Consider the following 27,912-nt stretch of genomic DNA (forward strand, 5'->3'; position numbering starts at 1 on the left):
AAGGCCCGTTCACACCAATAACTATAACGATTATTATATTAGTGTCCACACCAACGCACGATATTGTTGTGTTTATTGTTGTGTTTGCTGCCGTTTTGCCATCTGCCACTTTAAATGCTCAAGCTCTTCAAAGTCACTTGGCTGTTAATGTTTTTATTGTTCTTCAGCTGGAGAAAATCCTTCTGAAAGTGATTCCAATTATATGGTTCCTCTGTGTCTGTGTCATTAGAATGATAATTAAAGCTTTATAGTTATGCTTATCATTATAATTATTGTCTCTGTTGTTAACAGGCATTTCGACTCCCTAACTGCTGCTCTGGGAAGAGCATATTTTTTGTTAAAAAAGCTTATAAAATAAAAGAAACTTGTCCGATATAGATTTAACTTTTTGTGGTTATAGTTTAAAAGAATGAACACTAAACTATATTGTAGAAATTTGCTAAAATAACACTATTTTGTTTAAACCTCCTCTCAGTTTTCCTCCTTCAACACGAGACCCCTTTTCTCTCTTTTCCTGTCTTTCTCTCCCTCTTTCTGCACAATCTTGGTATTAGTGCATGGGGCAGGGCTTATCGCTCACCCCTCCTCCTTCTTTGAAGTGAGAGAGAGAAAAAACAATAGACTTTAATCACTCATGTGGCTACAGCGGAGAAGCTGCCAACCTCTTCTCGAATTAGACTGGGAGAGAGAGAGAGACTTTGTTTGTATCTGTTGGGAAACAGCAATTGTGGACTTCTAAAGACAGATCTGTCAGACTGTTTCCACTTTACACGAAAGGACAAAAGGACACCCTCTGGAAGACCGCAAGTGCAAATGCCCTCCAGAGACTGACAGACACGAAAACACACATAGACCTTCATCACAGGAGCACCAGTTCTCTACAGCCCTGAGTATGTGTGGGCAACCTAGACGGGCATCATGATCTCGCACTACCCGCTGGCATCGCTGCTCCCCTGGCCACCCATCCCACACTGCCTGGACCTAGATGGAGAGGGAGGGGTGTCCCTGCAGAGGTACCAGCCACGGTCACCGGAGAGCAGCCCTCGATACTGGGTCAGTCACTTATGTGTGTTGAAGGCTGGTATTGTAGCTATAGTTCTTGTTTAGTGTTGCCTTTATTCGCAACAGCATGTAAATGGACTTTATCTGAGTTGGGCTCTGTTGTTTGCGGTCTTTACGAGTTGTGGGATGATGAGAAGAAGAATCAAAAGTTAAATGGTCAGTAAACTGATTTGCATTAAACTTAATTTGTGTTTGGCTTTTAGTCTGCATAAAAGAAAGAATAAAATTGTACTCTGAAAGTTGCATTTCACATTGCAATAGTTATGCTTTCAAAAGTAATTGCTATTTAGACAGTGTTTAGAAGCAGCATAAATCTAACAAACATGCCAAACTATATATCAAATAACAGCCGCCCTAAACAAACAATATGCTGATATTTTATTTGTTTTTAAAATATAGGCCTACTTCTGACAAAGTAATTACATAACTTTAAGTAGCCTATAACTTTAAGTAGGCTGCTACTTGTTTAAAGTACAATCTATAAGTAAGCTACAACATGGACAACCAGTCCAGACTGATTTAGGAGTCATGCAACATTGCTCAGTAAATTGTAACGTGTAGGCTATGTGTTTGATTCACTAAAAATTACTTAGCTTATAGGCTACTATAAGACAGGCTATTAGAGTATTTAGATTAAGACATAAATCATTTGTTCGGGAATCACTCTACACTAGCCTACCGCTTTATGTTTTGGTTCACGAAGACCTGGTAATGGGATTCCAGCCACTGGTCGCGCTGTATGGATTTGGTTCAAAGAACCGGCTCATGAGTCATTCATTCGAGAATCGGACTCAACTGGTCGCTCTATGTTCTGCGGTAGGCTGTGGCGATGCCGAGGAATAGCACAGACCAGATCGCCATTCTTTCCGGTATTTTTTTATTACTGTTTTCTTCTTCTTTTTTGTTGTTGTTGTATAAACGTGTACCTCTTTAAAACAGTTTAGCTACTTTAACTAAAATATCCTACAAAAACTATTTTTTGAATGTGAGCCAATCCTTTCAAGGAAGCTGAATCATCTTGAGAGGTGAAAAGGAAAAACAACAATGAATCAATGTTTGCCTCAAGAAAGCCCCTAGATTTGTCTGGCCGCATAGGCTACACTGACCAGCCCAATTTGTTAAGAGGATGGGGTGTGTGTGGTTGTGTGTAGCCTATGTGGTCGTGGTCATGGTGTGTGGGGGTTTCAGAGCGGGAAAAGCTCACTCTGTCAGCACTTTTTCAATAGTTGCACACTGGAGTTGACCGCTGGTGACTTTGTCTGACCAGCACTGACCAGAACGGTGTGTTTCAATTCAGGGGAACAGTGTCATTGTATTATACAAAATGAGACTCAGCATTATAACATAGGCCTACTGGAGGGAGGGCACAGATTTGGGCAGTAAGGTGGAGTTATAAATGATGGATGCTGAGAGAGGGAGATGGTGAGGGAATGGGGATATGTGTGCGAGTGTTTGACAGCTCATGTTAAGTGTGGCTTCTTTTTTTTTTTACAAAGGTAAATGTGTTAACCTTAATAGCAGATTTGTCAACAACAACAAAAAAGTCTGTAGAAAAAAATGTGATAAAAATACAATTCTAAATAAATAGCCTATACGTAAAAAATAAAATGTAGACTACATAATTCGACATAATAATATTCCGCTGCCAATGAGGCGAGAGAGTTCTCTCATCACTTTAACATAGGCTATATATTTTTTACTAGTATTAAAAAATTAAATCTATACAAAATAGTGTAAACTTTTTAGAAAGTAAAAATGTTCTAGTTTTGTTTACACATTATATTACAGTATAAATTGGTTGAAAACAGCTGCTTAATATTTTTGTGGAATCTGCGATGCACTACCATTAAAAAGTAATGGCTTAATGGCAAACTCAGCTTGTCACTTTGTCAGAGAGAGAGAGAGAGAGAGAGAGAGAGAGAGAGAGAGAGAGAAATTCATCCTTAACCAACATCCTGCTTCAGGTCTCTTCCTCTCACACTGGAGAGTTTCCGAGTATTGTTTCTCTGACAGTGAGGCTATAGAGAGCCCCCTCGTCACTTTACCCTACGCTCACCCATGAAGTCCAGTCCACACACATATTCAACATAGTTCACACACACATGCACTCATTCACATCCATTCAAACACGTTCAATTAAATACCAAACCCACAGATATGCGCACATACATAGACCAACACAAAATGACTTTGTCTCCCACAAACGTCCCACAGCTCTGAAAGTCTCATTTCTCGATTATGCCGGGTGGGACCCCCAGCCACCCTTCACCTCAGCCATGACATTCGAACTCCCTCTCACTGTTCCCATTTCCAAGTTATCTCGGAATAACTTCACGCGATTATTATTCCCTTGTCCCTTCCACTACCGCTTCTAACTGGAAAACAATTAATCGGCTCATTCAGAGACAAGAGAGAGATGCATAACGTTTCTGCTTTCACGTTTATAGCATTTTACGACTTTGCCGTACTCGCATATCCTTTACCTGCTTCGCTACAGTTACAAAACCTGGCTGTTAAATTTTGATATGGCCTTAATGGTCGTTAAAGGCTTTGTTTTTGTGGCCTTAATGATGAAGACGGTGGCCAAAGTTCAAGATGCATGGGTCATGACGCTCTTTGTCCCTCCCTGCACATTCTACCAGCCATAAATGCTGATATTGCTGCTGGTTTTCTGCTTGACTCTGCAAAGCCTCGACACAACCTTTGTAGTCAAGTGATCAAGGACTGGGGTCAATGCACTCATATATTCAGCCTAAATGGCACAGTCCTGTATCTCACATTCACTCTGCAGAAGTCAATATGGGTCAGTATCACACATTGAGGAAGCTTTGCGCAGACCGCAAGCGCGTGTATGGAATTATGCTGAATATAGGAATCGCAAACTAAGTACTCTCTGTTTCTGCATCACTTCTCTATTTGTGATTTTGCTTTAGTGTGTGTTTTTTGAAAGTGACACTGATGGCTGGTTGCTAGTCACTGTTTCCTTGCTTATGTTCAGTGAGTCACTCGTTGGGGAGGAGAATTCGATTCAGTAATTCAGTGTCAGTAAGTTTTGCAACTGGTATCAAGAAAGCACAATTAAGGCCTAGAGCTTAAGTGATTTAGTCATGAATGGTGGTTCGTGCTCCAGCGGAGATGTGGTGCTCATGTGGGAGATGCAGGTTCCAATCTGGCTTATGTTTCGAATCCAATTACCTCTCTCTCACCTTGATCATTTATTGTTCCCTCCCTGCTGTCTTAAAAATTCATAAATCAGTGCTTAACAATATGGTTGACTTACTGGGGCTGCTTTGAGACTAATCATTTTATATCAATTTTTTTAATTTAATTTTTTTAAACAACAACTTTTGCATTGTATAGTGTATATAAGATAAATAGAGCTTTTCCTAATATTACATGCTTTAGATGTTGTAGTATTATAATGGATAGCACTCACCATAGATTAGTCAGTTTGCATGACTGCATTATTGAACATTTGGTTCAATGAGTATGACAATGGAACAAGTTAATAGAGCTGATAATATGACTGCTGTCACCCTCAGCCTGACATGACACCTCAGGCTGAAGTCCAAAGGGGGCAAATCACTGAACTGGGGCAGAAAATGTATAAGCCCACGTGTTTAGAGAGAGGGGTTAGGTGTGTGTGTGTGTGTGTGTGTGTGTGTGTGTGTGTGTGTGTGTGTGTGTGTGTGTGTGTGTGTGTGTGTGTGTGTGTGTGTGTGTGTGTGTGTGTGTGTGTGTGTGTGTGTGTGTGTGTGTGTGTGTGTGTGTGTGTGTGTGTGTGTGTGTGTGTGTGTGTGTGTGTGTGTGTGTGTGTGCAGAATCATTAGAGCCCCTTACTGTAAATATATTGTACTTGATTGTATGTGCCTATAAACTCTCATTCTGGGAGGTCTGTGAATCATCTTAGCTGTATAGAGGACAGGTGTGGAACCACTCAGGTCATTACAGCAGTTAAACAAACACACAGCCCTCACACAGCTAAAAAGAAAACAACAACTCCCTCCTCCTTCCTACAGCCCCCCATTCATTCCTTCTTTCCTGATCCGTGTCATGTGGCCTGGCTTACTGCCCCCTCTGTCCGAGAGGCAGGAGAAGGAAAAAGAAGGGATGGATAGAGGGGGCTGACCAGGTCAGGCCCAGTGATGTTCACTGGCTAAGTTATTTAACTCTCTGATCAGCAAACACACTCTTGACAGACTGAATAAGCAGAATCACAGTCAGATAGACTTTCTGAGAGAGCTAGACAGTGACAGACATCTGTCTGTCTGTCTGTCTGTCTGTCTGTCTGTCTGTCTGTTTGTTTGTTGTGGCAGATGGTTTTGCCAACGTGGGGGCCCAAACCAGACTGACCACACTAGCTAATTAAAGCTTATTAGCTCTAGGTCAGAGGAGAAGATTAACGACACGCTGCAAACAACTGGCCACCATATTAGTCATTAAAGAATGCCATCCAGGATTATTCCTGTTTTTGACCAATCCGAGAATATAAAACCCATACTTTAATGATTATAATAATCTTAATGCTGACTGTATCAGTCTATCACAGATACCGTCAGGCTCTGTTATTATGATACACACAGGACAGACCTCTGAAAAAATGGACTCCTAGCCAGCTGACTATAGTTAAGATGTATGCACATTGCACAATATGTTATGTGTTGTTGTATTATTCTTTTTTATTGGTGAATGGCTACTAATTAAAAACCAGATGACCCATGTGTCACATAAATGTAGAAAAACATTATAAAAAAAAGGATTGATAGAAAACACTGCTGGTAAATGACGGAGAAGGTTGCATCACACTGACTAAGAGAGAATGAGAACTAACAAAAGGGAGGGCGACATATTTCTTGGATACAGTGTAAAACACTCAAATTACCATTGGAGCAATCATAACTCTTAAAAATAAAACTCTTAGCCATAAAATGATTGTTTATTCTTTTATCTTGTTGAAGTTGCTACTTGCTAACTCTGAGCAGATTAGCAGAATCGTGTCTCACTGCCCTCTACTGGCCTAGGCATGTAAAACAAAAATATTGAGGTAGGCTACATAAACACACGCAGGGGCGTAGCACCAAATTCTGGGCCCTGTATACTCACAATGTCAGTGGGCCCCCTACACATGCCATTGTACGATGCGGGTTAGCAAAAATGAAAATTCAATTTTGAATACATTTTTTTTTTAATTATTTGAATATAAACAAGTATAAATAGTGTTTAAATCCATAATCAAATCAGATTATAGTAATGACTGGTTCTTTCGCTGTAAAATGACTTGTGTGTTGTGTTTTTACTTTTCGAGTATTAATGTGCAAGGTAGAGTTTAGTAGTTATTCAAACAAAGAGAAATACTTTCCAATTAACTTCATGATTATTTTTTTGCGCAGGTTTTTATAGCTAAAAACCGGAATAAACTGCTCCTACTAGGGGGGTTGGGGGGCATGCCCCCCCGAGAAAATTTAGATTTACCTGAGCTCAACATGTGAATTTTAAGGTGTTTTGAAGGCCAAAAAAAATGGACAACAGGAGCTTTAAAAGCATGTCAGTGGGCAGTATGTAGTATTTTATCAGATAAGAAATTCTAAAACATGAGAATCAGTTTAAATGTCGCAATGAATTATCCACACTATAAAATGGAAATGCAGAATGTTTACGCTTATTGATGACTATACACAATCACATATTCGAAACGGGAATGGCCTTAAATAAGAAATGATTCAAGGATTATTTTGCATAGGCTAGATGTTACATTTCAAACAAACGCCAATGCAATAATTCTGTGTCCAGAGGCATATGAGCAATTAGTATGCGCATCAAATATCAATTTCATCTACTTTTTCTTTCCTAAATGAATCAATATTTGTGGACTAATCTGTTCATTTAATCAATGGTTCAATTGCTCACTCATAAAGACAGTCACTTCACTTGTCGCCGCCTTCTGGCTTAATGATGCAAGTTGCGCAAACATGAACAAGCGGAGTGATACAAACAGGGAAAAGGTCTGCCACTGAGTTCATTCTCTCAGTTGGTGTTATCAATATATTTTGAAATGAATAATGACATCCATTGGAGGGCCCAATTAATTCGAATTAGGTTAAAAAAAAAAAAAAAATGGAATTTTTTTTTTTTTTTTTTTTGGATGGGATTTCAAAGGGCCCTCTCCCTAGACGGGGCCCTGGGTAGTCAGGTCCACTTTTCCCCCCACTACCACGCCCCTGAACACACGCACACACGCACTGTTCTCTCTTTCTCACACACATGCGCCATTCAGGACTGACGGTTTCTGGGAATCGTGTTTTTTTGAGAGTCCTTCAAAGTTCCAGCTGTTTTTGAGGACGCTAAGATTTGTTTTTACCTCATATTTCACAATGACAGAGTTTCCACGGTGGCTGCCTGTGCTTCTGATGCTGCTCAATGGGGAAGATGCTGCTCTCTTCTTTATTTGGTTTCAGTTTTCTTTCATCTAAAAAAAACCCAGGAGCTACTCAAGGACTTTCAGTTCTTCCTTCATCTCTGTCAGTTGATTACTATAATGCAATTGCAATATTAAGCTGTCTTGATTTATAAGGTGGAAAAGACTGCAGCTCACTCAAATAAGGGTAAACAGAGAGAATTAGTAAAACAATGATGCTTTGTTTTGTTTGGAATGGAGTACAATCATACTGCGTTGTAGTGATCACTGCCTACTATTTTTTTTTACAAAACAGACAGTACGCATTAAGACAATATAATTGTTGTGGCAATATCTTTGCATGTTTAATTCAGCAACTTAAGCATAACAAATAGTTATTTAGCATTTTTAAAACTCATTGTGAGTTTAATTAAACATTTTTAATTCATCATGCTGAAAATGCAAGGTCAGATGGAGTGGAGTTTATTGCATTATGGGATACAGTATCTGTGTGCTTTGGCCTACTACACATTTTTTAAAGTGTTATAGGTCATTTGGGTATTCGATGCATGTGAGGAAGTTTGCATACTACGAAAAGTGCACATACTGCAGAAAGAGTAGTATGCCAGGAAGTGTAGTGTAGTTTGGGGTGAGTATGATTTAAATAAAATAATACTTTTACTGAAGAAGGATGCATTAAATGGATCAAAGGTGACGGTAAAATCATTTATAATGTTACAAAAGATTTAAAAAAATTTTAACATCTTTTGAACTTTCTATTCACCAAAGAATCCTCAAAAAAACATAAAACTGTTTTCAACATTGATAATAATAGAAAACAGAAAAAATAATAGAAGACTGAAGTATGGTTGCGGGACATAACGCTTTGCCATCACAAGAATAAAAGTACATTTTAAAATATATAATAATAGAAGACAGTTTAAAATTTTAATAATATTTTAAAATATAAAAATATTGTTGTGTATTTTTGATCAAATAAATACAGCATAAAGCATTTTTTTTAAAGTATGCTTTTACAAACACATGCAGTGATTTCTGCTAGACTGTGTTGATTTCTGGTGAAGTTGATAAAAGAAGGCAAACTGCATAATGAATATGATCACATGGTGTTGTGACAACAAGGGATTGCAGATTCTTGAGACCTGTGAATCACAGATTAAGGTTTCAAGCTTTTTTTATGGCTGGCACGTCATAACGCAGAGAGATCCGCGACCATTGAAGGTCTCCTCCCAGCGCCCTCTAGCTCCAGCTCTCTCTGCCTGCGTCAGCTCAGCTTATAACTCTTCTGGTGACGCTGGTGCAACACAGCAGTCCAAAAATCTGACCGTAAATCTCCCTATACATACACAGAACGGGCTACGGCTGCATTTTCTTCATCCCTCAGGTTTTTGCGAGCGCCTTTGGCAGTGTAGACATGATAACTGGCCCTTCGGTCAGGTACAATGACGACTGGCACATAGAGTTGGGAGGCTGCAGGCAGGAAGTGGGAGATTTCCTGGAATGTGTGTTTTTTCCCCCCACAGTGGTGCAATAACAGTGCTCTCGTTACTCATGTCGACGTGCTCCATAGCTTCACAGGCCCTGTGTGTGTGTGTGTGTGTGTGTGTGTGTGTGTGTGTGTGTGTGTGTGTGTGTGTGTGTGTGTGTGTGTGTGTGTGTGTGTGTGTGTGTGTGTGTGTGTGTGTGTGTGTGTGTGTGTCCACCACAGGAGGAGAGACTGACTGGAGACTGTGATTGTACTCCAGGGAGGTTTAGTTTCGGTATGTCTCTATTGGTGTCGACAGGACAGATATCCTCAGCCTCCCTATTGGGGTCTAAACATGCCCCCTAAGATTCCCTTTAAGCCTGTTTCCTAAGCCCACCCCCCATGCCTCCCCACCTGAAACCAAACACTAGGAAAACACTCAACATTTTGTGTCAAGAACGTATAGATTGGTCAATTAAAGGGATAGTTCACACAGAAATGAAAACTATTCCATAATTACTCACCCTCGTTTTACCAAACCTGAATGATTTTTAAATTTTTTCACAGAGTACAGATGGGGGTGTTAGGCTGGATGTTCTCCTCTTTTCCACTCAATGAAAGTGAATAGTAAAAAGAGGCTGTTTTTACGCTTCAAACAAGACAAAAGTACCATAGTGGTCCATCACATAAAAACAAAATTATACTGATGTCAAATCTGGTGTGAGATGTATTGGTGCACCTAAATTTACTTAAAACATAATACTCACACACTAGTTTATTTAATTTTTTATTTATTTATTTATACGTATACTCTATTATGTAAATAACATTTTGACATTTTCGTTTCTTAGAAGAAATAAAATCATTTATCAGATAAAAAATAATAATATCAAGAGGAATAAATGATGATAAAATTTACATTTTGCCAAACTATTGCTTAAACAGGTTGCAGATTAGTGATCGATCATTTTTTTAGTAACCACTCCTAACCTTTTACATTTAGTTCCCACACCTTGCATGTAATCAAATGATACAGTGTGTTTCCTTTAGAGATTGGCATCACTATGATGTAGTGCTGTTGTGCTTTTATTTCATAGATACACACTATCTCTATCTATTCCCTAGGGCTGTAGTTGAGTATGAGATCAGAGGTGTGTGTGTGTGTGTGTGTGTGTGTGTGTGTGTGTGTGTGTGTGTGTGTGTGTGTGTGTGTGTGTGTGTGTGTGTGTGTGTGTGTGTGTGTGTGTGTGTGTGTGTGTGTGTGTGTGTGTGTGTGTGTGTGTGTGTGCGTCAGCCGGGTCCAGCCCAAGCGCCTGCCATTTGTCAGGCCTTGTTGTTGTGCACTGCAATGACATCACTCCCTTTTGAGAGCAAACAGCTGTCCCTTGAGGGGGACCAATAGGTCACGACCTCTCCCACTGCTCCTCCACGCTTCCCAGAACCCCCGAGGAACAGCCGAGCAGAGGACACCCAGTCAGACCGGCCTGGGAACTGGAGCAGATCCCAGAGAATGAGGGTTTCCCCTCTGAAGCCCCACTGCCCTCGCTGACCAGCCTGCTCTGACCTGAACACGAGGGGGTCTCTGCTTAAACACACTTCACTGTATTGAATTTGTTGTGACTGTAGACAGCTAATGGTGCATGGAGGTGAGAGTGAGTTAGTGTGGTTTGAGGGAGTCGTGTGATAGGTTGTCAGGGTTGTCCCGTGGTTCCTTGCACGCACTTATACAATCTTGGTCCTGGTTTCCAGAGCGTTAACCACGGTATATGGCTGCATCCGAAAGCTTAAAAATGCTGCCTTCGGGGGATGTATTCCAAGGTAGGAAGGCAACAGGGCAGGTCCAAATCCAATGTTAGCTTCACTTCCTGTCTCCTGAGATACCTTCATCTGATCGATTTTTGAAGGCAGCAGATGTGTGACAGTTTGAGTATAAATGTACATTTTCCACTTTTTAAAATTTAATTTCTAGTGAGAAATTACAATTTTTCTATAGTAATCACCAAAGATCTCTCTTTTTTGCTGTAGATCATTAAACCGTTCTGCTACCTCAGAAGTCTGTCTGAAATCAGTTTCGTGAAGTACCTTCATGTGCAAACGCTGCCTGGAAAGTCATTACCTGATAAAGCAGCGAGGCAACAAGTCAGGTGCCCAGATTTTTGGATGCAGACTCCGTCTAGGATATTTACCACAGGGAATAACTAGCGCTTGACTAAATTCCATGTCAATGGAAATGATAGATTATTTGCTCTTGGACTAGACTTTTTGGTTTTATTTGGAGGGTGCCTTCAGAAGCAACATGTAAATGTAAAACTAAAGTGAATTATTTAGCATTATTGACTTTTTAAGTAGCTTCTTCTAGGGATATATATATTATGGATATATAATATATTATGGATATATTTAGCATATAGACAAAAAAATATGCAAACATTAGTAAAAAACTAGCTGGCAAATTGAGATAGATTCAAAAACAACAAAAAAGAAATAGCAAATTTCTGTTAGTGTTTCACTGGTTACTTCTAAAACATTTATAATTCTTAGTAAAAGTTAATTATTAATACATATCAAAAGTTGTATCTGTTAATATTATTTAATGAACCTGAACTAACAATGAACAGTTGGATTTTTTTAAATGTTACAACAAAGATTTATAATACTGTTGCTCATTGTTAGGTCATTTTAGTTAATGCATTAACTAATGTTAATGCAACCATATAATACCATTATTTCTGACTGGCTTTTTCATATGTACATACACCCAAAATCAAGATCATACTATCGCCACGCTCTCCTGTGTTATTCTTTTAGTTAAAATATTCTCTGCTGAATGGCTAAATAGAATAGTCAATCTAATATAAACTTTAAATGTTTGTGATTGAGCAAGATTGTAAAATGTGTTAATCTTGAGGAACTTCTTGAATCTGTCTTCATAAAACTAGCCCTTGACGTTTATGATCTCACCACTGGCCTTGTAAAGATAGAACTGAAGGGCAAAGAACATTGAACAGCTTTCTATTGTGCTCCCCACTGTGGCTGCTTGAATGATCACACTGATTCTTTACGGCAAAGCTTGCGTGTAGGCCTAGCTAGATGTGTGAGAACCTAACTGTGTGTGTGTGTGTGTGTGCGTGCGTGTGTGTGTGTGTGTGTGTGTGTGTGTGTGTGTGTGTGTGTGTGTGTGTAGGCTCACATGACACCTGCTAATTTCATCCACTAGGTTCCTGCGATCATACAAATGAAAATCCAGACGTCCTGCACGTAAGGGATAAAAGGGAAAATCCCTTCTAGACAATACAGCGTCAGCCTTCCTCATATTGTCTCTGAGTTAGGGCTGTGACCCCCATAGACAGTGAGGGGGACAGATCCCTCCCTCTCCTCATTAAAAATATCCAAATTGTTCCCTCAATATTTGATATTCTTTGATATTTGATACTGCTTTGCTGCACCCCATTACTCTCCACTTTAGTGTTGTTGGGATGTTTTTAGGCTGATCTGTCTCAACAATCTAACAGTGCTGTCAATGTCAAAGTGATTGATATGGCCAGTCAAATGGGCTTTACTGTACACATAAGCCAAACATGAATTCTAGCTTGATGCTTCAGTTTTAACAGGGAAATAGAGCAAGGTAAGATGTACTGAACAAAACAATTGTAACATAAAAAACATAAATATAACAACTGTTTTTCAATAATATTAAATGACCAACAGTAATAAAGTTATTAGCCTACTTTACTTTTTTTTTTCTCTCGTCGTTTTTAATTGAAAAAAGTTTATAAAAAATACCAACTACAAAAAAAGAAGATCCAATCCCATCAGAATCCTCCTATCTTGGGCCATTTGAAAGATAAAAAATATTTCACCTTTCATTTCAATAGCATGATAATAATAATCAGCCTATAGCCTACTCTTTAGTAATACAGTCACGAGTCATCATGACCATAAGCTTTTTAATGAACTGTTCACCTAAACTACAAATTCCACCATAGCCTATTTATTTGACTCGCGCACTGCATGACTTTTGCCCTTTTGGGAGTTTGACAGCTGCGTTTTTTTCACTATCCATGATATGAAAAATAAATAAATTAATGAATAAATAAAAAATTAAACAGCTTTAACATTCTGCTAAACATCTACTCGTGTTTCACAACTGTAATACGATTTTGGTGCCACATGAAGGTGAATAGATGATGACAGATTTTGATTTTGTTTTTTTGCGTGCACTGTCACTTTAACTTCTCTGGCATTTATTTTGTTATTATATAGTATTATTATCTTATTGTTATTATATATTATTATATACTCAATATTCCACAATAATACAAAGAAATAAATCAAACGACTAAAGTGGGAGGGAGGGAGCGGGAGCGCAGTGGGCGGAGTTGTGTCATTACTGAGCGGGGGTGGTGGACAGCAGAGCAGAGAGAGAGAGAGAGAGAGAGAGAGCACTGGCAGCTTGAGGCTCCATCCGTGACGGACTATGTGTGTGCGCTGAAGGAGGACAATCCTCACAGGATAGCTCGGCGTAGCCTACTATACTTGAAAGCATTTGACCCTTTCTCGCTGGACTCGGGCTGTGTTCTAATGCCGCTACCGGACGATGAGAGAGGCCCTCACCATGAAATTCGCTTGGAAAGCTAAAATGGTAAGAAGTTGCGTTTGCCTCCTGCCACACTGTTGATTTTGCGGCTTTGAGCTTCTGGAGAGGGAGAGGGAGAGGGAGAGGGAGAGGGAGAGGGAGAGGGAGAGGGAGAGGGAGGGGGAAAGAGAGCTTGGAGTGGAGGATAAAGAAAGAGTTTGGAGGAGGAGGAGGGCGTGGGGAATACAAATAATGCTTTTAGATGATATTTTACTGCAATACTGTATCGCACTCGTCTGTTTATCACACACGCTGGCTTTGGATCTGATCGTCTCATGTAGGCGGAGGTTCCCGTTAGTTTCTCACTCTAGAAATACTTCTGTTGTGATGAACAGCCTCCAGGCTCTGCAGACGAAAACAAAGAGGACAGATGGGCTTAAACCCACTTGTTATTGTTGTTATCGGTGAGGGATTGTTTCTCATGGACTTTGGGGTTGTGTTGATTTTGTTTGTAGGCTAGGGGGTTGAAAACGTCTCTGTTTGTAATGATAACGGTCAGCATCCTTTCATTGTTTGTTTACAGGAGTTTTTAGGGACCTAAACAAAGTGCTCAAATGTCCCACGGCCATTCGTTGTAGGCTAATGCTTTTTTTCAGGACTAAATTATTGTTTATTAAAACATAGTCTGTTTTACATTTACATTTATTCATTTAGCAGATGTTTTATGTGTTTTTAGGACAACTTATCTGACCACACAAAGTATCATAGTCAATTTTAATTGACCAAGTTTATTAACTTTTTTCGTATGAATGTTTATCAGAGGACAAAAACAGGCTTATGTTTACATTATGAAGATGCTTTCTATGCATTCAAAGTATTTTTTTATCAGTTTTTATGTTCCATGGGACTTTGGAACTGGCATTGCTATAATAATACAATATTAATAAAATATGGTTATTAATAAAATAATAACAACAAACCAATAAAACCATTTACGAAACAATATAAAAAATAATAATAAAATTAACTAGTTAAAATAAATCTGATAAATTAAACTAATAAGCCTGACTTCATAGAGCTCCCATCTACTCTGATGTACCACATGTGGTCACAAATACTGTACTCAGCTTGTTTTATTTCAGAAAAAAACTATTTTGTTTCCTCATATATGTAGTCCCACCCTCTTCAATATCTGCTTGTGCCGCTGAGCAGGCTTTAAAAGCCGCTTTGGAAAACATTTCATCCAGTACAAAGGAGCAGCACAGTGCATAGACTATGGACTCGGCAGGGTCCGGGCAGCGGGTATGCAGACCTCCTACCATTGTTTTTGAGTGCAAACTGCATGACTCATCCAGCTGAGTATTTATCTGAACGCACTGTACAGGAAACGGCCCGGAAAAAGACAGACTGATCCGCTTCATTCCAGGGACAGTTACTCTTTCAGCTGCATAAATCTGCAGACGTAGTCTGGATGTGCTGCAATAGTGAAAAGACTCAGTAGGCCGATGTTTTAAATGTCAAGGTTGATTACTTTGAACAGATATGTTCTTTTAAAACTATTGAAGCATTGTAGAAATGCATGCATACACCCATATAACAAACTATTCAAGATTGGATTGTACCGAATAAAAAAAAATCCTCTTTTATAGGCCCATATAGCATGGCTTTGGCTGGATTCACATAGAAATACACGCAATAAGGTCTTCTGACTTTCACAGTAATTCCAAGGACAGGTCCATAATTCCATAGTGCAGACTGACTTTTTCTAGACTTCTGGAATCTTTTTGGAAAAAAGTCTGGTGATGTCGTCAGTGAAACAACAGTATTTCACACATTCATTTTGTGTGCATTAAGGTAACAGTTTATAAATAAAATATCGAAGCATCTGTGTTCATTCCTACAGTCTCCTAAGTATGCGAAACGATTTACAGATAAAAATGTCTTATGAAATTGCATAAAAAGAGTAAGAATAGTTTTTAGAAAAAAATAATATTTTTGTCTTGTTCAATTGGAAGTTTTTCACTCGTTTAAAGCATTATTTTTTATGTCTCCTTTTCTAATTTATTTGCACTCTAAGGACATTTGTCTTTAAGTGGGCATAAAAGGAAAATTTCTAAACGTATGTTATTGACTTTATTGTGAATGATTAATCCATGCATGTTTTTAATTCATTTAAAAAAAAAGTTTCAATAAATGTTTTTTTTTTTTAATTAAAATGTCTTTACTGGATCTTCCGAATCATTTGTCTTCATGCAGTCAAAAGTTTCAAAAAGTTTACATACCCCTCGCAGAATGATTTTATCAAAATAAGAGGGATCATACAAAATGCATGGTATTTTTTATTTATTCCTGAATATGATATTTTACATAAAAGATTTTTAAAAAGCTGCATTTATAAAAATGACCCCGTTCAAAAGTTTACACACCCTTGGTTCTTAATTCTGTGTCGTTACTTGGATGATCCACAACCTTCTTCTTTGTTTTGTGATGGTTGAGTCCCTTGTTTGTCCGGAGCACTTAAACTGCACAATGTTCTTCAGAAAAATCCCTCTTATTTTGTTAAAATAATTAATTTAGCTGATTCTGCAAGGGGTATGTAAACTTTTGAGCACTACTGTAAACCCCAACCCTTCCGTTTCACTCAGATGTACATCACAACATCGAAGAAAAGATTTTAATGGACATGATAGACGGAGATATTTTGAATATGAGAAACTATGCAAGGTTTCATATCACAGCTCTACTTTATTGTTATTGACTGAAGAGGGCAGAAATGATCGAAATCCTCTGTCTGACAGTTTAATATGAAGTTAAGCTGTGCACAGCCAGAAAGACTCCATTCACCCAGACACTTAATGCTGGACATCACATTATTGTGTGTGTGTGTGTGTGTGTGTGTCTATCTGAGAAAGCATATGAGTGTGTATGTTTATAGACTTCTCTGAGTTTGTTTCTTGAACTCCAAGGCTGGATGAAGAAATCCTTCCCTTAAGAATCTGTAAAAGCTCTTAGGCTGATTTTTAAAACCCCATGCCAGCTCTGATCTCATTTCTTGTCTCTCCCCCTCTCTCCGTGTCTCCTTCCTCCAAATGAGTTATCATTTTCTCTCCTCCACCACACACCCCATCATGTCTGTCAGTCTTTTGATACTAAAATGTAAAGCCAGGGTTCCTTTTTATGCCGAACTAAGACATACTGTTCCCCCGTTTTAGTCCACAACATTCCAAATGGTGTAACGTTGATTGTTTTCTTCCTCTTCAGAGCTCTGTGCAGGACTGGGGAGAGGAGGTCGAGGAAGGAGCCATATACAACGTGACGTTAAAGAGGGTTCAAATCCAGCAGGCGGCTAACAAAGGCGCAAGATGGCTGGGGGTAAGCGGAGGCCTTTGATCTGAATGCACTTCCACTCTTATTTAAAGAAACACTTCAGCTGCACATGCTGGGACGGCCAGACAGTATAGGCCATATTAAGGGTGACCATTTAAAGCTTTTTATGGTTTACGGAAGTATTTTATTTGTGGGGTTCTTATAGTGTTCTAGTCATTAGTCTTCATGGTTATGGCGTTGAAACACATTAAACTTTATATACGGTTGTTTGTTTGGTAAAGGCTTGGTTAAAGGGATTTATCACCCAAAAATGAAAATACTGTCATCACATTCATGTCATCCAAACCTGTATGACTTACTTTATTCTACACAAAGAAGATTTTTCTTTTGATGTTTTTCAATCATGTTTTTTTTGGACCCCATTGTCTTTAATTGTATGGACAAAAACAGTTCTTTAAAATACCTTCTTTGTATTTTCCGCAATGTGATAGCTATTTATGATGTGTTTTATTGACAGGAAAACACTCAGTTCTCTGTTGCAAATGTTTTCAACCAAAAATTTGCTGTATGAGCTTCAAGGTTTATACAACATTGTTATTTTATGAAGCCATGCTGTTATGGCTCCGTTCCGTATTACAGCGGTGAATATGGTATAATCTGTTGCTTTAACCTTGAATAACTTTTTCCATATTGTCAACACCCTTCTGAAAACAAAGCACTTATGAGCTGACGTGATTTCCATAGAGCTTTAGTTTGTTGTAACACAGATGTTTCTACATTGTAAAAAAACAGTTCATTCAATGATGAATCATTTCATAAATATGATGACATTCATGATAATGCTGATTTCAAAAGCAAGTTAACTTTATAGGACTCATGCTGTACAAATTTTTAATGCAGATTTGAGACGTTGCAATTATAAGAAAGCACGTTTTACATTCGGGCTTCTGTTAGAGCTCTGTTTTAGAGAGGTCACGGTGCTTAATGTTTGACATAGTTTCCACGTTATTTGTTCGTCTAAAAGGTTAGTATTCTTGCTGTTCCATTCATACAGTGTTACTTTGTATCATTGAGATACAATTATAGTTTTTATTAATATATTGAGTTTTATTGAGTCCGATTTTCTGTTTTCATTTTAATTGTAGTTCATTATTACTTAATATAGGTATTTTAATTATTTTGTTATTTTTTTGTAATTTTTAAATAGTTGAAATATGTCTATAGTTTTTATTATTTTTTATTTCAGTTAAAGTTTAGTTAGTTTATTAGGTTAAACTAAATTAAAATAGTTGAATTGTTGACAACATAAATGTTGCCTTGGCAGCTAGCTGAAATAAAATAAGTTTGCTGAGTTAACATTTATTATAAAATAATATTTATTTATTTTTTTAAGTTCCAGTTTTAGTTTGAGTTAACTATAATATTCACCTTTTTGTGGCCAACTTTTAAATCACATGTGCCTGTTTCTTGTGTGAACCACACAACCATTGTATTTTTCAACTAATGAAGCATTTTAAAAAAGCCTGCCGACTTTCCAGCGTGTCTCAAAGAGGGAGGAGGAGGATTGCTCTGATTAAAAGCAGATTGTAGAGTTTCCTGTTGTAGCGTGCTTGCAGTACCAAGGTCTCATTCTTTGCCCTGTTTATTTCTGCTTTTCTCCCTCTGTTTCTCTACACGATACTTGGATGCGTGTTTAAGAATTGAACTGATTTTATATTTCTCTCACGGTATTTCTCTCTCCTTTTGCTTTGCTCTCTCAGGCAGAGGGCGACCGCTTGCCCCCAGGTCACACGGTCAGTCAGTTGGAGACGTGTAAGATCAGGAGTATCCGGGCGGGGACACTTGAGCGCTTGGTAGAGACACTCCTCACAGCGTTCGGTGATAATGACCTGACATACACCAGCATTTTCCTCTCCACATACAGGGCCTTTGCCACCACACAGAATGTACTGGAGTTGCTGCTGGACAGGTGTGTACACATCATAAATGTCAAGAGAAACCTGCATGCATTCTGACTGGCTGTTTTGAATGCTCACGTTTGCGTACATGCAAGAGCCTTGCGGTGATCAGCTTAGCAAGTAGAAATGCCCATCTTGGCGAGGTATTCATTTAAACACAGTCGGTTAAGATCTACAGGAATCCCAGTCTTGGAAGACATGGAAATATCAGGGAATCTCAGGCCTGACAATATGACTTGGAAATGAATAAAAAGTTATGGAAGTTTATATAGTCAATCATTTTTAATTTGCTTTTATTATGCTTTTTTACATTTTCAACTTTAGTGTGTAATGTTGCAGTTTGAACATGAAAGTTACAAAGCACAAAGTCACTCCAAAGGGAGTTATTCTCTATATCATTAAGCATTGTTCGTGAACTTCTGAAACGCCTCGATTGCAGTCTTGTGTTTTCTACTGGGAACGTACACGTCACAATATTCCTCATTTAAATGATTCCCACCCAATATGTGTTTTTTGAAAATTCAAGCATGAAAACTTCAAGAAATCAAGAAATTGTAATGGGGTATTATAGGTCCTCTTATCTAGTCATCGCAAATGGTAGTTTATTTGTCTGAAAATGTGGGAATCCTAAATTTTTATTTTACTTTCATATCTGATATTTTATACTTTATTTTGGGTTCTTATACAGTGGTTTCTCCCTTCACCATTTGTCAGCGTGCTCACTAGCTGGTTTCTCTCTTCTTTCACAGGTATGGCAGTTTTGAGGATTGTGAGGGGGAGCGTAACCAGAGTCAGACTGGAGAGAGCCGAGGCGCTGTGAGAACGTGAGTGTCTTCGTCGTGGTTATCTGTGCTGTTACATCTGCAGTGACTTCCGGCAGCTCTTGTGTTTGTTGTTTCATTTCCATAGAAGCTTGAAAATAGAGGTCAAACTGTGCTATTGTGTGTATGTGAGTTTGGAAGTGATTAGAAAGAAAAGGAAACCAATGAATGCTGTTTGGTTGCTGCATGAATCACAGCATATCAGTTAAAGTGTACTATGGAAGATTTCCTCACTAGTTTACGCCATCTGGTTTATACAAACATCTATGTGTTATTTTTCTTTTCCCCCCCAGTGCTTTGGCCTCTATTCTGAGAGCCTGGTTGGATCAGTGTCCAGAGGACTTCCAGGAACCTCCATCATATCCGAGTTTGCATCGTGTGCTGGGTTTCCTGCAGAAGGCCATGCCGGGCTCAGAGCCAATGCGCCGGGCTCAGAGTCTGCTAGAACAATTGCGTGTCCAGGCCAGTCTCGAGAATGAGTCTGAAGGCAAGTCATATCCGGATTAATCAATTTATCCATACCTCTATCGAACTTTATACCTCCTTTGTCTATTCATGTTTGTTCTGTCTTCCTGTGCATACAAAAACACCTGCTGTCTATTTGTTGCAGGAGGCTTTCAGTACGCCAACCCATTCTGCCTCGGGGAAGATGAGGAAGTGGAGATCGATTTGCAAGAGGACTTCTTCTCCTTCGAAGTTGACCTCGTAGCAGAGCAGCTGACCTATATGGATGCGGTGAGAGAGAAAGCTGTATATTGTAATGGTGCAAACTTTATTTTGCACGTTCTTTGACTCAAGCAAAGAAATATTTCCTTCCTTCCACAGCTGCTATTTAAGAGGGTGGTTCCTCATCACTGTTTGGGCTCTATCTGGTCTCAGCGTGATAAAAAGGACGGCAAACAGAGCGCGCCCACCATACGTGCCACCATCACCCAATTTAATGCGGTAACAACGTGTGTGGTCAGCACCATCCTTCGCCAGCGTCAGATACGCCCACATTTGCGTGCTCGCATTATCCAGCGCTGGATTGACATTGCACAGGTGCATAACCCAACACACAGACACGCTTGAATGGTCTCAATATAACTTAATGCTCATGTTCAAACTTTTCGACCTCTGGTTCTTTAGAACTGCAGCACTTTAGTGTTGCGTGATTTTCTAGCAACACTTTAGATTTCCTGGCAAAGATAAAGCCTGATGTTGATCTGTAATATATTTTTACAAAAGGCATTTACAATTCTCTGTGCATTACACCTAATTATGTCTTTGTAAGACATAACTGTTTTAGATTAGATCTAGATAAACCAAAGTAGACATAATAATGTCATTCAGCCTCCCTAAAGATATCTGATAAAGTCTAATTAGGCCCATTTGTAAAAGAAAATGTGTAAATATGGATTAACTTTCTCAGGAGTGTCGCATACGTAAGAACTTCTCGTCTCTGAGAGCCATAGTGTCGGCGCTGCAGTCCAACCCCATCTACAGACTGAAGAGAACGTGGGCCTCTGTTGCCAAGTAAGTCCTGTCAATAAACAAGCCTGTCAGTCATTTCTTTATTTTTAAACACTATATAGGCTGCTAAAATTATTCCTATCCTTTTAATAGTGTTGGTTATTGACCAGTTATGTTATGGTTACTGGTTACGTGTCTAGATGGATATATACTACTATTTAAATGTTTGGCATCATTATTATTATTATTATTATTTTTATTTTATTTTTATTCAGCAAGGATGCATTAAATTGATCTAAAATTACAGTAAAGACATTCACAATGTTAGAAAATATTATTATTTCAAATTAATGTCCTTCAAGCTTTCTCTTCTATCAAAGAGTCCTGAAAAAAGACACTGTATTTTCACAGCCATTTTTAACATTGATAATAATAAAGAATGTGTATTGAGCAGCACATCAGCATATTAGAATGATTTCTGAAAGATCATGTGACACTGTAGACTGGAATAATGATGCTGAAAATTCAGCTTTGCATCACAGGAATAAATTACATTAAAAAAAAAATAGTTACAATATTTCACTGGTTTAGCTGTATTTGATCGGATAAATGCAGCCTTGGTGAACATAAGAATCTTCTCTTTTTTTTTTTTTACAGCAAGCCTTACTGATCCCAAACTTTTGAACGATGTAGTGTATTCTGTTATTAAGAATGACATGTTCATAATCTCGAATTGTTTTTATTCCGCTGTGCTACATTAGAGACAGCATGCAGATGTTTGAAGAGCTTTCCGATATCTTCTCCGACCAGAATAATTACCTTACAAGCCGGGAACTGCTAATGAGGGTGAGCTCACACACGTCTCTCATTCACAGTTCTGGTTATGTTGTGTTTTATTTGCATAGAGGCATTTTTTAAGTTAGCGTTCACTAATAAGGCGCACGTGGAATAAGATTTACATGATTTTTTTAAATGATTAAAATCTCTTGTTTGTTTATTATGTTTTTAGGCTAATTTGATTATGCTTTTGGCTACCAAACAAAAGTGTAAACTCCATTTAACTAAAGAAAATGTAGAAAAATTCTGCCAATTTCTTTTTGGCCTGTTAAAAACTAATGCCAACTTGCTGATCTTCAGGAAGGCACCTCAAAATTTGCCAGTCTTGACAGCTGTGCCAAAGACCACCAGAAAAAATCCCAAAAGAGACTGCAGTTGCAGAAAGAGATGGTGAGTTAGTAAAAAAAAAAGCCCCAACAGATAGTATGCTTATGTACTTTATTTGAGATCAAGAGTTAGTGTTAAATATTGTGTATGAAAAAGTACCATGTTAGCTTGAAGCTGACAAAAATACACATAACTATATTGTTTCCAGGGTGCCATGCAGGGGACGATCCCATACCTGGGTACATTTCTCACCGATCTGACCATGCTTGATACAGCACTGCCTGACCAAGCGGAGGTGAGTCAGCTGTTCATCCACCACAAATTCCCAGAGTAAAAGAAAACCTCATAAAGAATTATCTCTGGTGTTATTATTGACCTAGCATTCTCAGACCGCTAAGGTATTCATTACCAAGGTTTATTTGACCTTCTTTTGGATTGTTTCACAAGACCTGTAATCAAAATGTTCATGGGTAAAATCATGTGGAGAATCTGGACTAAAGTTTCTTTCTGTGTGCTTCACAGGGAGGACTGATTAATTTCGAAAAGCGGCGCAGAGTAAGTACAACATTCCTTATTATTTGGTCTTTATTATAGTCAAAACATCTGTTGAATCCCTTAGGTCTGTGGGAATGTTGAACAAAATCTCTCTCTTTACAGGAGTTTGAAGTGATCGCTCAGATTAAGCTCCTGCAGTCTGCGTGCAACAGTTACTGCCTGACCTCTGACTCCACATTTCTGCGCTGGTTTAAAAGTCAGCCTCAGCATTCAGAAGAGGAGAGGTACACACTTTTTTTTTTCTCTCTCTCTCTCTTTTTCATAAGTGTAAGTTTCATTGCTAATATTGGTCACTCATGTTTGTCACTCAGCTATGCGCTGTCGTGTGAAGTCGAAAGATTGGGGGACAACAGCCCAACGTCACCAAAACCCCGCAAGAGTATGGTGAAGAGATTGAGCCTGTGAGTGACCTAAAACCAAAATATACTTTAAAAAAATCGTGCCTATAAGTGACAGTAAAGACTTTTACATAGTTACAAAATATTTCTATTTCAAACGAATGCTGTTTCTTTTTAACTTTATGTCCTACAAAGAATTCTTGAAAAAATGTATCACGGTTTCCACAAAAGAATTAAGCAGCACGACTGTTTTCAGCATTGATGATGATAATAACACAAAATATGTTTTTTAAACACCAAATCAGCATATTATAATGCTTTCTGAAGGATCATGTGACACTGAAGACTGGAGTAATGATGCTTCAGCTTTGCCATCACAGAAATAACATTTAATTTAAAAAATACATTAAAACAGTGATTTTAAATAGTAATAATATTTAACAATACTACTGTTTTTTAATCAAATAAATGCAGCCTTGTTGAGCATAAGAGACTTCTTTCAAAAACATAAACAAAACCCCAAACTTTTGAACAGCAATGCATATTCAAAGAGGAAGACTTTTTATGTGTATCATTTCTCTTTTTGTTGTCTTTCCAACCTCTCTAGACTCTTCTTAGGACCTGATGCCTCAAACACAAGCTCTCCCGTGAGAGAGAGTCCTCGGTCGCCTCCTACTGGCAGCTCTGGGGAGAGCATGGACTCAGTCAGTGTGTCTTCCAGTGACTCTAGTCCCTCAGAGAGCGAAGGCATGACACCCACGCACTCTATAGACACTCATCTTAAGAAGGTACAAACATCCTAAATCATGCCGAAATTCTTGATATACTGTTGTTTTAAATGAAAGTATTAAACGGACATCTGTTTGGTCACAACAGCTGTCCGAGTCTTCCTCTTGCACCTCATTGCACTCCATGGACACCTCCTCCTCTACAGCCAGCGCTTCCATATCTATGGCCTCCCCAACCTTGCCCGGGCCCCCCTGCAACCATCGGCGCTCCATGTCACTGACGCCCATGACCCCCACATCACCCACTTTTCCACCTGCCTATAACACACAAGCTCAGGATGCATGCATCATCCGAGTAAGCCTCGAACAGGGAAACGGCAACCTCTACAAGAGCATCATGGTTAGTGAAGAATAACATTCATCTACTTTATCAGTGTGTGAAATCTATTCTTGCGTATATTAAAAGTATATTTGACCATTGTTTATATATTGGTCAAATATAGTATGATTAGTTACTTATTGATTACCTGCTTGCGCTGCAGTTTAAGAGGCGTTTTATATTTAATTATATAATTAGCATTTAATTGCTAATTAGTGTTTAAAATCAAGCAGATATGCTTTAAAAAAAAAGAATACATTATTTTTCAAGTTGTGGTCTGGGGTCTAGGCAAATATTATGAGATTAACTGTGATTATTTTATTCTTTTCATTTTTAGTAGAAAGAAATAAACAAATCTATATATTGTTTTATGGGAAAAAAAATTCTATGTGTTCATCTCTCCTTCCTTACAATTTAAATGAATTCAAAGTGCTTTAAAATTATTTAAATTCAACAGGTAATAAATATTACTTTTTATTATATAAAATTCAATAATTTAATTAAAAAAAATCATTTTGTTTTCTATTTAGGTGTATTTAACTTTCACATTCAACATTAATAGCTGGGGAGGGAATTAACACTAAACTTACAAATAAGTTTTTTCAGATAATAATTTGATAATTTAGCTTTAGTACAGTGCGAATATATCAGACAATTATTTAATTTTGCAAACCACAGGCTGTTTTATCTCACTTACTGTTGTTATTACACAGTATAAATGGGGTTTTATATTTGAAAATAGCTGTTTTTATAATATAGGACACAAATGGATCATCATCCTTGGCTGCAAATAGCACTAAGTTCAAAGAGAGAAGAGTTGTAAAACTAATGATTGCTTTTCCATGCAGCTGACCAGTCAAGACAAAACTCCAGCGGTGATCTCTCGAGCCATGGTCAAACACAACCTGGAGGGTGAGCAGGCTGCCGACTACGAGCTGGTGCAGGTCATCTCCGAGGAGAGAGGTACAACATTAAAACTTGTGGATCTTGTGTCTCACACACATTTTGAAATATTAGTGCTCTAATATTTAATTTATTTAGGCTTGTTATGATGAAATGCCCGCATCATGTTTGCAATCTTTTTTCTTTCTCTCCAGAGTTGGTCATCCCTGACAACGCCAACGTGTTTTACGCCATGAGCACGTCTGCGAACTTTGACTTCCTGTTGCGTCTGCGTGGTTCTGAGGGGAGGCCGGTTCAGCTGCGCAGTCGCTGCAGCTCCACATTACCACGCACGCAGCAACGCTCCAGCCTGTCCCTCAGGCTCAGCAAGGTCACGCTGTGACCTCAGACCTTTTTTTGAACCTGAGCGGGCATCATAAAAAGACTATAGTGGGTGGAGTACTAGAAAATGGCCTTTTATAAACTATTGCAAGGCAAAAACATGTCAGAACTGATTTAGGCATCTCAAGCTCTTCAATTCTGCCTTTTGAAATAAAAGGCTTGTCACATAGTAGCATGTGCCTCCATCTTCCCGTCTGGCTCACACGTAAAGACACATCCCACCCTCCCTATTGCTGGATATTTTGCACATGTGCAGGATAGTCTCCTGCTCCTCGTCAGTATTTGCATAAGAGCACATCTCTTCCCAGCCATGAGGCCTACGCGACTTCCTCTGAGAGTGAGCGGGGAACGAAAGAAGCTCTGGGAAGAGAAATCAAATGACAGCCATGTTGCCTTTATCAACGGTAATGATGGAACTCTTGCGTCAGTATTGAAGATGATCTGCAGTAGCTGTGATGTCATCAACGTGTCCTCCTCCTGTCCCCTTGTGCACTGTGTGGACAATGTGGACTGCATCCCTAGACTTAAAGTGCTTAGACTGGCTCACTAAGAATCCTGGCACAGCAAAGCAATTGCATTAACTTTCTATCTTTAAGGCCAACCTTGAGAAAGAACAACCGTTTCCTCAAGATATCACAATATATAGGTATCTATGATGAACCGAGGTGTATGAAGGCTGAAACCTCATGACTTCTCTGCCTATTCTAAGCATTTTATCTCTATTTCTGTTTCTCATATTGTGAGCTGTGTGACGAATGCTAAAATATGCATTCTGATTGGTTCCTGCTTGGTTTTATCAAGTCTGCGGTTTCCTTTCACGAGTGGATCAATGTTGTGTGTTGACACCACACCAATAGGATGGGTTTCTGTTTGGAAACCTGGATTGAGCTGCCTTCCTCACTGATACAGTGGCACTTGCTATGGAGTTGGTGGTGTCAGTAGGTGTGTGTGTACTGAAAAGAGCGCTTGGTCCACTTCTTGTAGCTTTCCTGTCTTATGTCTTTAAGCTATGCTATATTAATGATATACGTTTCTGTTTCTTTTTTATACTTATGTTTTTGTAAGAGATGAATAAATATCCATGATATCTATGAAAAAAAGGATTTTGGAAGTTTTAAAAGATTTGTTAACTAAAAGAGAAAATGTAAAAAGCTGTGAAAAATGAGTGTGTGTGATTGTAAAGTGAGCATTAAAACAAGTCAGACATTTCCATCAACCAGCACAATAATGTGCAACATTTACCAGAGGATCTGTACACACACGGTGAACACAAAAACATGTCTTACACTAAAATGATTTTTTTTACACTCAGGCATTTTAACACCTAATGGTTTCAATAGTTTGGTTTCAAAAGGCTTGCAGAATGTTTTGCCTTAACTTTGTTCTTTCCAATTCAACCTTTTAATCTGGTATGTAATGCATGTTAGTTGGCCCTGACTCCTGGTAATACGTCAACAGATGTAAAGAATGTGCCAAATTTTGCCTTTTGTTCTCACAAAATTGAAAGACTTATTTTTGTTACATTGAACACGTAAGATTTCGTTGACACTAACAGTTCAAACAAGGTTAAAAAAAAGTAGTGTTTTAACAGTAGTGGGGCAGCAGTGTTTGTGTTTTAATTCATTTGTCTTGGTTCAAATTTATTCAGCACTTGTGAGTTTTCTCAAATCTTTATTTTGGATATTTCTTCACTACCAAAGAATTGTCTATCTACAGCGAGTCAGTGAATAAATTATTATCATTATGATTTTTGTAATTTGAATATTACTTTTCATGAATTAAATGGAGACTCTCTAAAAAGTACTGTGGACGTTGACTGAATTTGACTTTGCTTGCATCACACCTAAAATATAATAAGAAAGATATGATTTATTCATTCAAAATGTTTTGTTTCGTAATTCTCTTTTCCATTATCTGCTTCAGTATTGTTATATTGGTTACTAAAACTAATACTATTAAAAATTGTTTTCTGTATAGCCTCTGCAACTAACTGAAATAAGTGTAGGTTGAAGTAAAAAAATTAAAACTTAAATCTATATATTTTAATAATAATACAAATGACAGAAGCACCAACAGAATTACTAAAACAAACTAAATTAAAATTGACATAAAAATAAAAGCTAAATGAAAACACTACACTGTCAAAAATATATGATCAATGAGTTATAACAACATGTTTGTAGATAAGTTAAGTAATTTTCAACTTTTTTATGTTATACAAGATTAAACTTATTTTAGGTCCGTTTAATGCAATTTAAGTACAAATAACTTAAACATCTAAGTTGATCGTACTTAACCTCGCAGCCGCTGCAGTCAAATGTTTGAAAACAAAATAGGTATTCTTTCACTATAGTGCAGTATCAGTTAAAGTGTACACGTCAACAACTT

General features: G+C 38.2%; 1 protein-coding gene across 2 annotated transcripts; it reads left to right on the forward strand.

Annotated features, from left to right (window-relative positions):
- The first annotated feature begins 626 nt into the window (after window positions 1–626).
- On the forward strand, window positions 627–27,327 carry rgl1 (ral guanine nucleotide dissociation stimulator-like 1). 2 transcript variants are annotated; one of them, XM_079637765.1, is made up of 18 exons: window positions 627–1,053; window positions 16,780–16,890; window positions 18,606–18,814; window positions 19,553–19,627; window positions 19,918–20,111; window positions 20,235–20,359; window positions 20,450–20,665; window positions 21,036–21,139; window positions 21,838–21,922; window positions 22,214–22,303; window positions 22,449–22,535; window positions 22,763–22,795; window positions 22,898–23,019; window positions 23,107–23,196; window positions 23,741–23,921; window positions 24,010–24,261; window positions 25,089–25,203; window positions 25,338–27,327. In XM_079637765.1, exons 1-18 carry the CDS (start codon window positions 919–921, stop codon window positions 25,523–25,525), a joined length of 2,412 nt encoding a protein of 803 aa, XP_079493891.1. In that variant the 5' UTR covers window positions 627–918; the 3' UTR covers window positions 25,526–27,327. The 2 variants fall into 2 exon arrangements, with proteins under 2 accessions (XP_079493891.1, XP_079493892.1); XM_079637766.1 differs by lacking the exon at window positions 627–1,053 and adding an exon at window positions 13,290–13,584.
- The last annotated feature ends 585 nt before the right edge of the window (window positions 27,328–27,912 follow it).

Source organism: Phoxinus phoxinus, assembly GCF_949152265.1.
Source record: "Phoxinus phoxinus genome assembly, chromosome: 15".
NCBI lineage: Eukaryota > Metazoa > Chordata > Actinopteri > Cypriniformes > Leuciscidae > Phoxinus > Phoxinus phoxinus.